This window comes from Macrobrachium nipponense, chromosome 24, assembly GCF_015104395.2.
Source record: "Macrobrachium nipponense isolate FS-2020 chromosome 24, ASM1510439v2, whole genome shotgun sequence".
Lineage (NCBI taxonomy): Eukaryota > Metazoa > Arthropoda > Malacostraca > Decapoda > Palaemonidae > Macrobrachium > Macrobrachium nipponense.
Window position 1 is genome coordinate 64,331,475 of NC_061091.1, and position 14,635 is coordinate 64,346,109.

General features: G+C 39.2%; 1 protein-coding gene across 1 annotated transcript in view; it reads right to left on the reverse strand.

Moving 5' to 3' along the window:
- Positions 1-9,045: 9,045 nt before the first annotated feature.
- Positions 9,046-14,635, reverse strand: part of LOC135205693 (protein sel-1 homolog 1-like) — a 337,811-nt gene continuing 332,221 nt past the window's right edge. Inside the window, exon 13 of the mRNA XM_064236613.1 lies at positions 9,046-10,358. Within this exon, the coding sequence (XP_064092683.1) occupies positions 10,218-10,358 (141 nt within the window). The 3' untranslated portion in view covers positions 9,046-10,217. The remainder of the gene's footprint in view (positions 10,359-14,635) is intronic.

Sequence of the window (14,635 nt, forward strand, 5' to 3'; positions counted from 1 at the left end):
ATCCAAGACCAAGGACAGGACGCGGCTGGAGAATGGCCGCCAGCAGTTGGGGGGCTGCTGGCTCCTTTCCTGGCCCTGAACTAGATAGACACCTGCACCTGACCAGACCTGACCCAACCCAATCCAAGACCAAGGACAGGACGCGGCTGGAGAATGGCCGCTAGGAGTTGGGGGAATGCTGGCTCCTTTCCTGGTCCTGACCTAGATAGACACTGGCACCTGACAGGACTTGACCCAACCCAATCCAAGACCAAGGACAGGATGCAGCTGGAGAATGGCCACCAGCAGTTGGGGGGCTGCTGGCTCCTTCCCTGGCCTGGACCTAGATAGACACCGGCACCTGACCAGACCTGACCCGACACAGTCCAAGACCTAGAACAAGACGCGGCTGGAGAACTACCGCCAGCAGTTGGGGGGCTGCTGGCTCCTTCCCTGGCCCGGACCTAGATAGACACCTGCACCTGACCGGACCTGACCCAACCCAATCCAAGACCAAGGATAGGACGCGGCTGGAGAACGACCGCTAGCAGTTAGGGGGCTGCTGGCTCCTTCCCTGGCCCGGACCTAGATAGACACCGGCACCTGAACGGACCTGACCCAACACAATACAAAACCAAGGACAGGACGTGGCTGGAGAACGGCTGCCAGCAGTTGGGGGGCTGCTGGCTCCTTCCCTGGCCCTGAACTAGATAGACACCGGCACCTGACCAGACCTGACCCAACCCAATCCAAGCTCAAGGACAGTACGCAGCTGGAGAACGGCCGCCAGGAGTTGGGGGGCTGCTGGCTCCTTCCCTGGCCCGGACCTAGATAGACACTGACACATGACCGGACCAGACCCAACCCAATCCAAGACCAAGGACAGGACGAGGCTGGAGAACGGCCGCCAGCAGTTAGGGGGCTGCTGGCTCCCTTGTTCCCAAAAGGGCCCGCTAGATAGACACTGACACCTGACCGGACCTGATCCAACACAATACAAAACCAAGGACAGGATGCGGCTGGAGAACGGCACCAGCAGTTGGGGGGCTGCTGGCTCCTTCCTGGGCCCGGACCTAGATAGGACCCACCGCACATGACCGGACCTGACCCAACACAATACAAAACCAAGGACAGGACGCAGCTGGAGAACGGCTGCCAGCAGTTGGGGGGCTGCTGGCTCCTTCCCTGGCCCTGAACTAGATAGACACTGACACCTGAACGGACCTGACCCAACCCAATCCAAGACCAAGGACAGGACGCGGCTGGAGAACGGCCGCCAGCAGTTGGGGGGCTGCTGGCTCCTTCCCTGGCCCGGACCTAGATAGACACCGGCACCTGACCGGACCTGACCCAACACAATACAAAACCAAGGACAGGATGCGGCTGGAGAACGGCTGCCAGCAGTTGGGGGGCTGCTGGCTCCTTCCCTGGCCCAGACCTAGATAGACACCGGCACCTGACCGGACCTGACCCAACACAATACAAAACCAAGGACAGGACGCTGCTGGAGAACGGCCGCCAGGAGTTGGGGGAATGCTGGCTCCTTCCCTGGCCCGGACCTAGATAGACACTGACACATGACCGGACTCAACCCAATCCAAGACCAAGAAAAGGACAAGGCTGGAGAATGGCCGCCAGCAGTTGGGGGGCTGCTGGCTCCTTCCCTGGCCAGGACCTAGATAGACACCGGCACCTGACCAGACCTGACCCAACCCAATCCAAGACCAAGAACAGGACGTGGCTGGAGAATGGCCGCCAGCAGTTGGGGGGCTGCTGGCTCCTTCCCTGGCCCTGACCTAGATAGACACCGGCACCTGACTGGACCTGACCAAACCCAATCCAAGACCAAGAACAGGACCTGGCCGGAGAATGGCCGCCAGCAGTTTGGGGTTTGCTGGTTTTATAAAGTTTAGGTGTAACACCAAGCACTGGGGCAGCAAAGGCCATTCAGCACTTACTGTGTAACTATGAGACTATAAGACGTGTTATATCATATAAAGCAGGTTTATTTCTTTGAGATAATTTACCATATTTTGAAGTGGGGCATTTTGTCCCAATACTTCTTTAAGTGCTATATTATATATGTTGTTGGATCTTCGTTTTCTTTCGAATTTATTGCATTCAGTTAGCAGATGACGGACTGTGACCAGATTACGGCAATGGTCACAGTAAGGGGCCTGTCTTTCCTTGCCTTTCTTCATCAAGTATTTGTGTATTAAGTGCGTATGTCCTATTCTTAATCTTGTTAATATGACATCTTCCCTTCTTTGACATTGTTGTCTATTCCAAGGTTTTACAGATGATTTAATATGCTTTAATTTATGATTTAATTCTAGGCATTCTTTTTCCCATTTTGATTGACAGTATTCATTTATTGTTGTTTTGATGTCATTGTAAGGTATCTGTATTTTTTTGATAGACTCCTTTTTTACTACCTTTTTGGCTTCTTGATCCTCCTCTTCATTACCCTTTATGCCTACATGGGAAGGGACCCAACATAGTTTTATATTTATAGATTTCCGCTTTACTATTATATCTATCCACTCCCTTATTTCTTCAATTACGGGATGAGATATTGTATATTGTTTTAGCGCTTCTAAAGCACTGTAAGAATCTGTGTATATTACAAAGGTATCGTTTGCCTTTCCCACCATAAAGGTATGTTTTATAGCCTCCAATATAGCATTTATCTCTGCAGTGAATATCGAGCATATTTTTGGAATTTTTTCTCTTATTTTTTATATTTTTTGTTACTACAGCATAGCCTACACCCTCCTTCGACTTGGAACCATCTGCATAAATACTAATGTCCCTTTTATGTTTTCCTGGTGTGACAGAAATTCACTCCTTAATTGTGCATCTGTTACCTTCTTATTAAATGATATCTCTCAGATTTCTATTTTAGCATGTCTCTACGGAGGTTTTTAGGAAAGGATATTTTTGATATGCTACTTGTTCCTAATTTTAGATGTTCTATATCAGGTTTTAATCTATTCTCCAATGGTTTAGAGGCTCTTGGTTTATTGTCATAATTATTTGTTATACTTTTCATATGTCTAGTGTTTGGATTATCATTAAGGTTATTTATTCTAGCTATATATTTTAATCCTATTTCTTTTCTTCGTACTTTTAGGGGATCTATTCCTGCTTCTACATACAGACTTTCCACGGGGGAAGTTCTGTAGGCTCCAGTGCATAGTCTAATACCTATGTTATGTATGACATCCAGTTTTGTTAATAGGGTTTCAGAAGCACTACCATATACTTGACATGCATAATCATGTTTACTTAGACAAATAGTCTTATATACTTTTAAGAGAGGTTCTATCAGCACCCCAGTCATTATGCGCAATTACTTTCATTATATTTAAGGATTTTCTCACTTTTATCGCCAGTTTTTCTATATGTTCTTTAAATGTAAGTTTTTTTATCAAGTATTACACCGAGGAATTTTATCTCATCATCATATCCAATTATATCATTATCTATGAATAAAGTAGGAATTAATTCTTTTTTTCTTGATCTTGTAAATCTGACTGATTTTGTTTTTTGCGGTGAAAATTTAAAACCCTTGTTATCGGCCCATTTTTTTACCCACCCTAATTCAATGGCTGCTTGCAATTTGTTGGTTATGTCCAGCGCTTTTTCACCACTACTATATATGACGAAGTCATCTACAAAAAGGGATCCTTGGACTCCTGGTGGGATCATTTCAATTATCTCATTTATTGCTATCGCAAACAATGCCACGCTTAGTACACTACCTTAGGGGATTCCTTCCTCCTGGATAAATGATTCAGAGATTTCTGCCCCCACTTTGACTTTTATATATCTTTCTGATAGGAATTCCCTAATGTATTCATATAAATTCCCTCCTATTCCCCATTCTATCAATCTTTTAAAAATCCCTCCCCTCCAGGTGGTATCATATGCCTTCTCTAAATAAAAAAAATACTCCTATTGTTTGCTTTTTACCAACCATTGCATTTTGTATCTCTCTTGTAATCATTAAGAGGGGATCTATGGTACTTTTATTTTTCCTGAATCCAAACTGTCTGTTTGACAATAGCTGTTTGCTTTCTAATACCCATATCAATCTGTTATTTACCATTTTTTCAAATATCTTGCTGCTTGGTGACTCTGGGTCCTGGTTTTAAGCCTGGTATGATTAAAGATTCTTTCCAGGCTTTACGCATACTGTGAGAATGCCATAATTCATTTAAAATTTCTAATAAAGAGGTTTTGCTTTCATCTGGTAGATTTTTTATCATTTCATATCTAATGTTGTCTTCCCCTGGAGCTGTTGGACTTGCAAGTTTCAGGACATTTTCCAGTTCTTCCATGGTGAAAGGAAGATTATAGATTTCCTGATTATTAGATTTTATTGGTATTGGGACATAACTTTATATTTTTTATTGGAGTTTCTTTGTATAATTCGTGATACTCGATATTTTGGCGAAACATTTACCCAGTTCATTTGCTACTAGTTTGGGGTTTGAAATATAGTGGTTTTCTACCTTTAATATAGGTAATGGTTCTGGCCGAGATCTACCCTGCAGTTTATTTATTTTTTCCAGATTTCTGTGTCTTGAGTTTTAGAATTTATATTATTAATATATTTTTTCCATGAATTTCTTTTGGCTATTTTGAATATTCTTTTCTGTGTTGCTTTAGCTCTCAAATATGCAATTCTATTGGCATCACATATATGTCTCAGATATCTTCTAAAGCATGTTCTCGTTATCTTCCTTGCTGCTTTACATTCCTCGTTCCACCAGGGTACCAGTGGTCTAGTCGGATTGCCTGAGGTAACTGGAATAATTTCATTTGCTTTATCATCTATTGTTTTTACTAGATGTACATAAGCATCTATGTGGTTTGTAAAGTCTGATAGTTTTTTGTTAATCACAGTTTTCTCTTTATATAAATTCCAATTTGCTTCCTACATTTTCCTCTTTGGTATATATGTTATATTAGTATTACTTTTCAACTCAATTTGTATTGGCCAGTGGTCACTCCCAAATAAATCATTATTTACTTTCCAACTGAAATCTGTGGCAATTTCTGGGGAACATAAAGTGATGTCTATTGCAGATGTTGTATTATGATAAACAACAAATCTTGTTGGAGAACCATTATTTAAAATAATTAAATTTTTGTTATCTATAAAATTTAGGAGAATATTTCCTCGCCTGTCAGATGATGTACTTCCCCACATGGGATGTGGGGATTTTCTAAATCTTCCACTTGTAATGATCTATTATTTCCAAATTGATCTATTAAGCGACTTCCTAAAGACGGTTCCATATATATTGAGCATATGGTTTATTTTTTTTTTTTCAGAAATACTTGAACTGTACATGCCTGTATTATCGAGTTAACCCTAACAGGTTGGCATTTGATTGAAGAATTTGTTATGATTGCAGTTCCTCCTTGACGGTTGTCATTTAAAATTTGTGTTGATTTCCACACTTTATAATTTACGCCAGCATTTAGAACATTATTACCTATTTTAGTTTCCTATAAGCAAATGATATTTGCATTACATTCTCTAATTAATGATTTTAAATTTTCATTATTTGATACGTATCCTCTAAATATTCCACTGTAAAATAGACATTTTAAGAAGGTTTTGGGTTTTGTTTTAATATCTTTATTTGTTTTCCTGAACTTTGTATTTTATTGAAGTTGTATAATTTTGCTGTACTTTGTTCTTCTTTTGGTGGGTGATGTACTTCTTATTGTTTTCTTTGTTGGCTGAAGTGTCTCAGATGTTCTTTTTATTAGAGGTGCATTTAAATGGCTTTTGATCTTGGGTTCTATTTCAATACTCTCTCCAATTTTATCTGGTATTTTAACTTTCTCTTGTATTTGGGTTTCTCTTTTTTCATTTTTTGTTTGCAAGCAATTTTCGTTGACTTTGTCTTCTCGGTATTCATTTTTTTTCCATATAGATTTTTGGTCTCACTGATTGTATAATTTGTTTTTTTGGATTTGGGTGGAGTTGTTTTCAAGTCCTTTTGACTTAGCTCTTGTATTTTGCTTGTCCTCCAAATTCATCATGTCTTCTTGCATTTCTGGTGTTGGTAATATATTATATAAATTTGTGTTACTTAAATGTCCTGCAGCTTCTGAGCTTGAATTTGGGGTCTTTATATTATGAGTATTCTCAGTTTGATTTATATTGTGCAATTTTGTAGGAATTTGGTTATGCACTTCTTTATTTACTACCTCTTTATATGTTTTTTTCCTTGCTGGATCTTGTAAAAAACCTCTTACTTTTAGTTCTATCTTAGCTTCTCTTATTGACATTCCAATTCTTTCTTGTAAGATTTTTAATTCAGTGTTGTATAAGCAATATGCGCATTCCTTTGATCTTGAGTGGTGATTCTGACCACAATTTATGCAATTTGGGTTTTCACAGTCCCATTTTGTTGTGTGGTTGTATGATCCACAACATGCACATCTTTGAACTTCTCTACAAATTTTATTTGAATGGCCATATTTACTACATGATTTGCATTGTAGTGGTTTGGGGATAGTATATGGTCTTATCTCTCTCGTCTGCCCTAATACTTTATTGTTAACGGGAGTTCATTTCCTTCAAATTTCAGTTTAGCTATTTGTATGTTTATTTTTGAATTTTTCCTACTTGGGATATCATAGATGTCACATTCTTCAATGTTTTTGTATCTTTTCTTAGGCGAGTCCATCAACATATTTTTATCTATTAATTCATCGTCATTATTTGGCAGGATTATTGTACCACAAATACTATTAAGTTTATTATGCTTGGTGACTTTTATTTTTGTGTTATCTATGTTGGTAATTTGTAAGTAATTTTCTGATTGGGCTTTAGTAGTGGTTTCCACTATCCATGTATTTGTTTGTGTTTGACGAAATTCAGGTCCTTTATTCATCAGGGAGAAGGGTGGTACGATTTCCTTAAAAGGCATCAGGCAACAAATTTTGTACTTTATTAAACAAGCCAACCCGGAATCTTTCCCACGGGCTCATGATGTTAGGGCAGTTGCCACATCTATCAATTATTTTCAACATATGAATTTTGATGATCTTAAGAAATACACAGGCTGGAAATCTCAGACAGTCTTTCAACGCCACTACTTAAAGTCTTTGGAGGGCCCTTAAACTTTTTCAGCAGTGGCAGCTGGAAACACAGTTTCCCCTGACACTGCTTATTACTTATTAATCTTTCACTGTAGCCTTCCCTTCTGCCTGCCTCACTTGCACCCTTGCTTAGCTAGTTCGCCTCTAGTGTACATATTGCCTTGGATGTAGTTGTTCTTACATGGTTGCTTGCGTTAGGGCTCAGTTCCCTCACCTATTTGTATGATTGTCAACTTGATTGTTTCTGTATCTTACATGTTTTACTGTTAAGTACCTTTAAGTTTATTAGGCTTAGTACCTTTAAGTTTTTTAAGCTAAGTAGTTTTAAGATGGTAAATTATACTTTACCTTTCACTTTGTAACCAATTTTGTACTCTTAAGTTGTACATTATACTAATTAACCTTACTGGTGTTTATTTTACCTGCTAATTTCAGTATTTTGTACTTTCTTCCAAGCTTGGTGGAGCTAATTCTCTGGCACTATTTCACGGAGCGACACAGGCTGAGCCCAGAAAAGAGATGTTTTTGACGGAAGGAAAAATCTATTTCTGGGTCAAGGGGCCTGTGTCGCCCAGTGAAATCCCACCCTGTATTTATATTCCTCACCCTGCTTAACCCAAGCTTGGGTGCTATCTTCAGGAATGATGTCAGAGGCGCTCACTGTAGTAGTAGAGGGTAGAGGGGCTATAGTTCGGCTCCTCTGGAGTTGGGGTTTTGGTGGAGGAAGAAGCTAAATGGCAGGGTACCTCTGGTATTGGTTTCCACTCGCTCTTTATATATACCGACACCTTTTATGAAAAGGTGAGCGAGCCATTTACCTTGGCACTAACGTTTCTCTTTTTCTCTGGTATGAATAGGAATATTAATACCTAGAAATAGTATCAAAGGAACCTATTTCACTGGGCGACACAGGCCCCTCGCCCAGAAATAGATTTTTCCTTCGTCAAAATCCCTTTTTTATTCAGATGTTTTTGTAGACTAATTTTATGGTTTAGCTCTATAAAATTTAATTTTCCTGCCTTACTAATACTTGAAGAGTTTGTAACTTGCCCAGAATGCCTATACAATCAAAATGGTCCCTTGTAACAGACTTCAACAGGCTTTTACAATCACAATGTGACCCATGATAGCCATTTGATTAGGTTTTCAAATACTATATTCTCCAAAATCCCCACCATCACAAATGGTTTCTCTGTATTTGGTGTTCTTCAACAGTAGTTTTTGCTTATACTGTATTTACCTCTAAATAGAGCATGTGCATCCACTTCTGTCATTGTATAAAATTATACTAAGCCCCCTTCATTACAGCCAAGTATTTGACTCTTCTATACTTTCTCATAATACAAAAGTACCTTCAATTTAGCATATACCACACTGGAAAACATAGGCTCAAGTATGATTATGGATATCCTACTCTAAATCTGAGCCTGTAAAAGACTGAATACTAGATTACCATGTTATGTTGCCATTACTACTTCACTCTGCAATGTGCACATCATGCAGGTTTTATTTCTTTGAGGTTGGAACAATTTTCATGGGAGGCCTAAAATGAATTTTCCTTGTAAATTGTGTCTTACTATGAGAATTGCATGAAGAATAGCAGTGGTAAAGAATAGAAAGCACAATCCAGTAACTTGACTATAAAATCTTATTCATACACTGATCTTTGAAGTAATGAATTATTGCATTGACAATGGTTAACAAACTTGGTAACAAAGAAAACACAATTAAAATAACTTCAGGATCCCCAATTACATACCAATCATATGGTGTACATTAGTGAAGGGGGCCAGTCCAGTGCTCTAGTGTCTTCCTGTTAAATGCAAACATGGTACCCCTGTAAACTCACCGACAAAAACAAATATTTAACTGGTAGTTGATTATTTGGCACCAAGATGAGTCTGCTTTAAAAGGTAATTTCATGATTAATTTGCCACCTCAAAATATTCTACTTTATTTCATGTACATAATATAATATTTTACAATATGGTGGGGTGGGTACAGCAAATGGTAGACGATAAATGATTGTACAATACATGGCATAGACAAAATTCAGATGTTCAAAAAAATGGAACCTTTTATCAACAAAATGCAGCTAATGAGAGTTCTACAATGTACATACCTATGCCACACCTTCACCTAAAGATCTAACACTTGAAAAAGACAACAGCATACATCAAAAAGACTTCCCCCAGCTAAAGTGACTAGTTGTCTGAGTGAAAAAGATGAAGAAAAAATATATATATATACATCATTCACACATTCACATGAACTATGTCTCTGGTAAGCTAGGAAATCATACATCAAAACTGTATTCAACCACACAAAACACATTCTCAAAATGTGTATATATAAAGTAGTCAACATGTACTCCTACTTGAGCTAGTGTTGGAAGATGACACTTCACAAGTACTATCCATCTCATTCATACAAGAAAACTATAGAGGGCTTAAACAGGAAAACTGATTATTGTAATACCATTGTAATGCTTGTATCTTATATAAAACTTTCTTTCCTTTCAGGTTAACAATAAGATTCTTGAATAAAGCACCCTAGACCTGTTGCATCAACGGCACTGCAAAACATTTCATCGGTCAGTCACTGGTCTAACAACGATACGTCTTCATAGAATACATTATGTATCACAAATATATACAAAGATCAGTTACTGATCTAAAATATACAAGTGAAGTTAAAATGAATGTTTGGAAAGGACCAATGGCTAAAATTCAAATATTGTACAAAACTTAATAAATGCCGTCACCAAAATTCATCTGCAGAACCCACTTTGGTACCTACAAATGCTCTTCTTCTCTCCCACATCTCTTAAACAGAAATGGAATACGTAATGTTAAGGTTCTAAGAGCACAGCACCCTTTCTTGACACATTAACTGCATTCAGATGTCAGATGTCTTTCCCCACCCACCAAAAAAGCTGTATAAATTTTGCTTGATAACCTGGGGTTCATTTTATGGCATGAAACTTTTCGAGTATCTCAACTTATTCAGAAAAATTAACGGAGTTCATAAAAAATGTAATAACTTTTCTGAGCAAAGTAATTCCAACTTCAGTATGGATTATCAAAGGCTTCCTTATCTTCCTGTAATAACTACACAAGTATTGGCAGAGGTGGTCTTCTGAAAAGAATCAGGGTAGCGATGATGACTGAAAGAATGCCCATGAGGTAGATGTCCCAATCGAGACCAAGCTGTACATTTATACTACCCTTTCCAAAATGAATCCAGTCAAACTGAAAAAGAGAAAAACATACAAACAATGAAATAATTTCAGAATATTGAATCCCTCTCAGAACAGTTTTATTTTATAAATTACATAAGTATGGTCATGACTTGCACAAATACACAGGGAAATAAAAAAAAAGTTCAGCAATTCAGCATATTGAACCGTTTGTCCTGAGCGCTGAATGCATAACCTGGAGTTAGATAACAGACTGTACACTGTTATTTGAAGAATGATGAAAAGCCTCCGCTGCTAAATGTAACATGTGCCAAAGGATGAAAGTTGCACAACTGCTCTGCCCTCACTTCCATGTCTTTGTCAATTTTTTAATGATGAATGGTAGTGACTGATTGGTTTATAGACTTTTGGCATACATGCCAAGCACTAGGGCAACTAAGGCCATTCAGTGCTAATAAATGGTAATAATCAATCAGATTTTGTCTTATTTGCCACTGTTATAAAATACTATATTTGTTTGATGCCCAAATCAATCTGCTCAGTGTTCCTTTCCCTGTGATTTGGCCTCTCTCCTAGTCGGCATCCAGCCACCACCATTTACCATACTTATTACCTGTTCAAATCACCACCTCCTATTTTTCAGTCATTGATAACTACATCTCTGCTCCACAAAGAAACAAGAGCTTTACTCATGCTACATACAATTTTGCTGAGATTACTAACGGGATACTCTAATTCATAAGTACCCACACAGTGACTTCCCACTTTAGCCAGGCTGTTGCTACTCTTTATCTTAATTTCCTTTCAATTCTGACCTTAAAATCCAGATGTCTTGATCAACCTCCTCCAAGGTTTCTCTTCATTATCAGCTGTTGTTGTCCCTACTGTTCATCAAAATACTTCACTTCTTTTGTATTTACAAGTTTATACATCTACTAAAAAGCTGTTTTCACAATAAAACTAATTTTAGTACAACTTCATTCATATTAAAATAGCCATTAAATGTGTGGAACACACCACTGTTGAAAAAGTTTCAAAAACTACTGTTGCAGCATGCTTGCTAAGCAAACTTCCTGATGTTACTAATCACCACCTTAACCTCAATGGATCGATTGATCCTTGGGAGTAGTAATAACAGGTTTGGGGTGGTGGACAGATTTATCCTGTAGATAAACAATATTACGCGCCATCAATTTGGAAAGAATTGGGCAGGAAAGAGGTGCCAATACATTTTTAAGTCTTTTATGATAGTATGTCAGTTATAAATGTAATTTTACAAAAATAAGTGCATGGAAATAATAGAAAAAACATGTAAAAGTAAAAAAAGTTACTGAATCTTTGTTCTTGGTAAATTTACATAAATATTTTCCAAGCAAATATGCTGAGAATTTGTTACTGCTTTTATTTCTTATGTTTTGATATTAGGTGAGCAGTGATTAAATTTTTATAAAATAAAATAAATTTATTTATTAGAAAAAACATATATAAGTTGGTAGAAGAGGCCACACAAGGGGTTATAAATAGTAATTTTCAACTTCAAGTGGAAGGTAAGGAAAATTTTTTAGAATTGTTTTTCTTTCACCATGTGCATTTGCATATCTTCCTCTTTCCAATGATTAATTTTTTTCGTAAACTGGCTGCCCTCAATGTTTACGTGGCCTGAGGAGCTGCATTTTGATATATTTAACTGTCCAGTAAGGGTTAAGAGAGGGGATAAGAAGAGGGCTCTCAAGTTTAGATTAATGGATCTGTAATAAAAATAGTTTTATTGGTAAAAATGTTATTGTTATAATACAATTAAGTTTGTTCATACTTACCTGGCAGATATATATATAGCTGTATTCTCCGAAGTCCGACAGAATTTCAAAATTCGCGGCACACGCAGTGGGCGGCCAGGTGGTAGTACCCATTCCCGCCGCTGGGAGGCGGATATCAGGAACTATTCCCATTTTCTATTCATATTTTTATCAGTGCCACTGTCTCCTGAGGGAGGTGGTGGGCACTTTAATTATATATATCTGCCAGGTAAGTATGAACAAACTTAATTGTATTATAACAATAACATTTTGTTCATGAAACTTACCTGACAGATATATATATAGCTGAATCCCACCTTCGGATGGTGGGAAGAGACAGAATAGGATTTTTGGGAAACTAAATTAAGTAGATGATATACATCTTGGTTCCTCACCTGTTAGCATAGCCGACTTCGTGATTACTGTCACCAAAGTCTGCTTCTTCTGCGTTACTAGAGTTGCCAGCGAGGTAGAGACCTGTAATGCTGGTGCGCTCTAGATGATCTGTCAACGGGGCGTGACCACAATGTGACTAGACCATATGACCATACTTCTGAGGGCAACGAAGCTAAAAACCACCACCTGACCTAACCTATCAAAGTTAGTTCCATAACTTCTAGGCTAAAGAAAAGGAATGCGCCTCAAGCGACCACCCTCAAAGTTAAAAGCACACCTATCCCTTTTCTATAGGATAGGATTCGTGTTGCTTGCTGCCCCCAATAATATATCTACGGATATGTATGGTCCTAGCGACTTACAGATCTCAAATGTCGTCTTCACATCCCGTCGGGAGTGTGAAGCGAACACAGAGTTGCTTCGCTAAAGCGTGGCACTCAGGATGTTACTGATGTCATGCCCTGTTGAAATGCTTCCGAGGCCGCGCCCTCACCTCTTGAGCATTTATTCATATTAAGAAAATCTCAAATCTTTATGCAAACATAATGAATGAGACTTCTTAAAAGAACTCCTTGACTATAATGCCAGGGTGTTCTTGGACATGAACCAGTCTGGTCTTTTACGGAACACCGCAGATTGTCCGTTGACCTCGACTTTCCATAGTTTTATCAAGATAAAACTTGAGAGACCCGACAGGGCACAGGACTCTCTAATGCCCTTGCCCAACAATTTGTGCCATACCCTTGGTCTCCAAGCCTTCGGGTCAAGGGTTAGACAGGTTTTCGTTCTTATCAAGAACGGAAGGCTTAGAGGACAGACCGCATTATGTCCTTTTAAAGCTAAAAAAAACCTCTGATGATGGCTAAAACCTCACTAACCCCTCTTTGGCCGTGGCTAGAGCGGTTAGAATGTTATCCTTTCTGGTCACGGTGTATTAAGTTCGCAGAAAGGATAGGTTCGAAATGCTTGCTTTTGGCATCAGAAACTCAGACTACGTCTAAGTTCCATGCCGGGAAAACCTGCGATTCCAGAGAATTTCAAGATCTCCCCAGACCTCAAAGATCGTGAAGCTTTGTTGTTTGACAGAACCGAATCTCTGAGCCTAGAGGCCGTCAACAACATATTGCATATTCTACAATAGTTAGGACTTCTATCTTATCTCATACTTCATACGGAAAGATAGAACCATAAAGAAATTCACAGAGGTCGAGGTGGAGGAACAGTCATTTCCCTTCACTATCTCCAGAAACGGCCCCCGATTGAACACTGAAAATAGGCAGCACTGCTTTGTCTTGGCCAAGAGACTGCCATTAATCTTGAAGATCTTATCGCTTCTCGATAGTCTGAACTCCTTCAGACTCAGAGAGGAGAGATATTAGATACTTCACTAAGTGACGATGTTAGATTACACCGTTTCTCTCGGGAAGGGTCTTTGGACAATTCTCTGAATTACCTGACCTCTGTGAATCCAACCTCTTAGAGGCCAACATGTGGCGACTAAAGCTAATCCTCTAGGATCATGAATAAGGGAACAACTTAAGAGGAAGCTCCTTCGTCTTCAATATGACGAAAAACTTAACGAAAGGACGCCCTCGTCTCTCCTCACTTTCGACATCCTTCTAAGTGAGGATTACTCAGACGTCAGTAGTTGTTGCCTTCGATCGAGAAGACCCGCACGGACGTGCACTAGTTTAACGAACCTCTTGAGGATCGTTACGTTCCGTGCCCAAGCCCATAACCAATTCTCTCTTCTTGAGCTATGAGAGAGCTGAGAAATTATCCGAGATGATTTGGGCCACTCGATCCAAACTCACCCTTCGAGGAACTGGAGAGCCGACCAATTTGGCTTCCAATTCTTTCAGACAATGTGCCAGAACATCTGTCTCTGTTCGGATGTCTGGCACCCTCTCGCTATCACCCGAGGTGATCCTCAAGCCGTTGAGAGAAAATTAGAATTATTACAAGATCTTTGATGTTATTCCAATTTCTTCGTGAGGAAAAATTGTAGAGGTCTGAATGCTTGTTTATTCAGGGAAAACAAGCTTCTCCAGCGAGGAAATGGTCCCCAGCAAACTCATCCATTCCCTCACTCAGCCTGCTTCCTTCCCTAAATAAGGCTGCGCTTTGCATAAGCAGG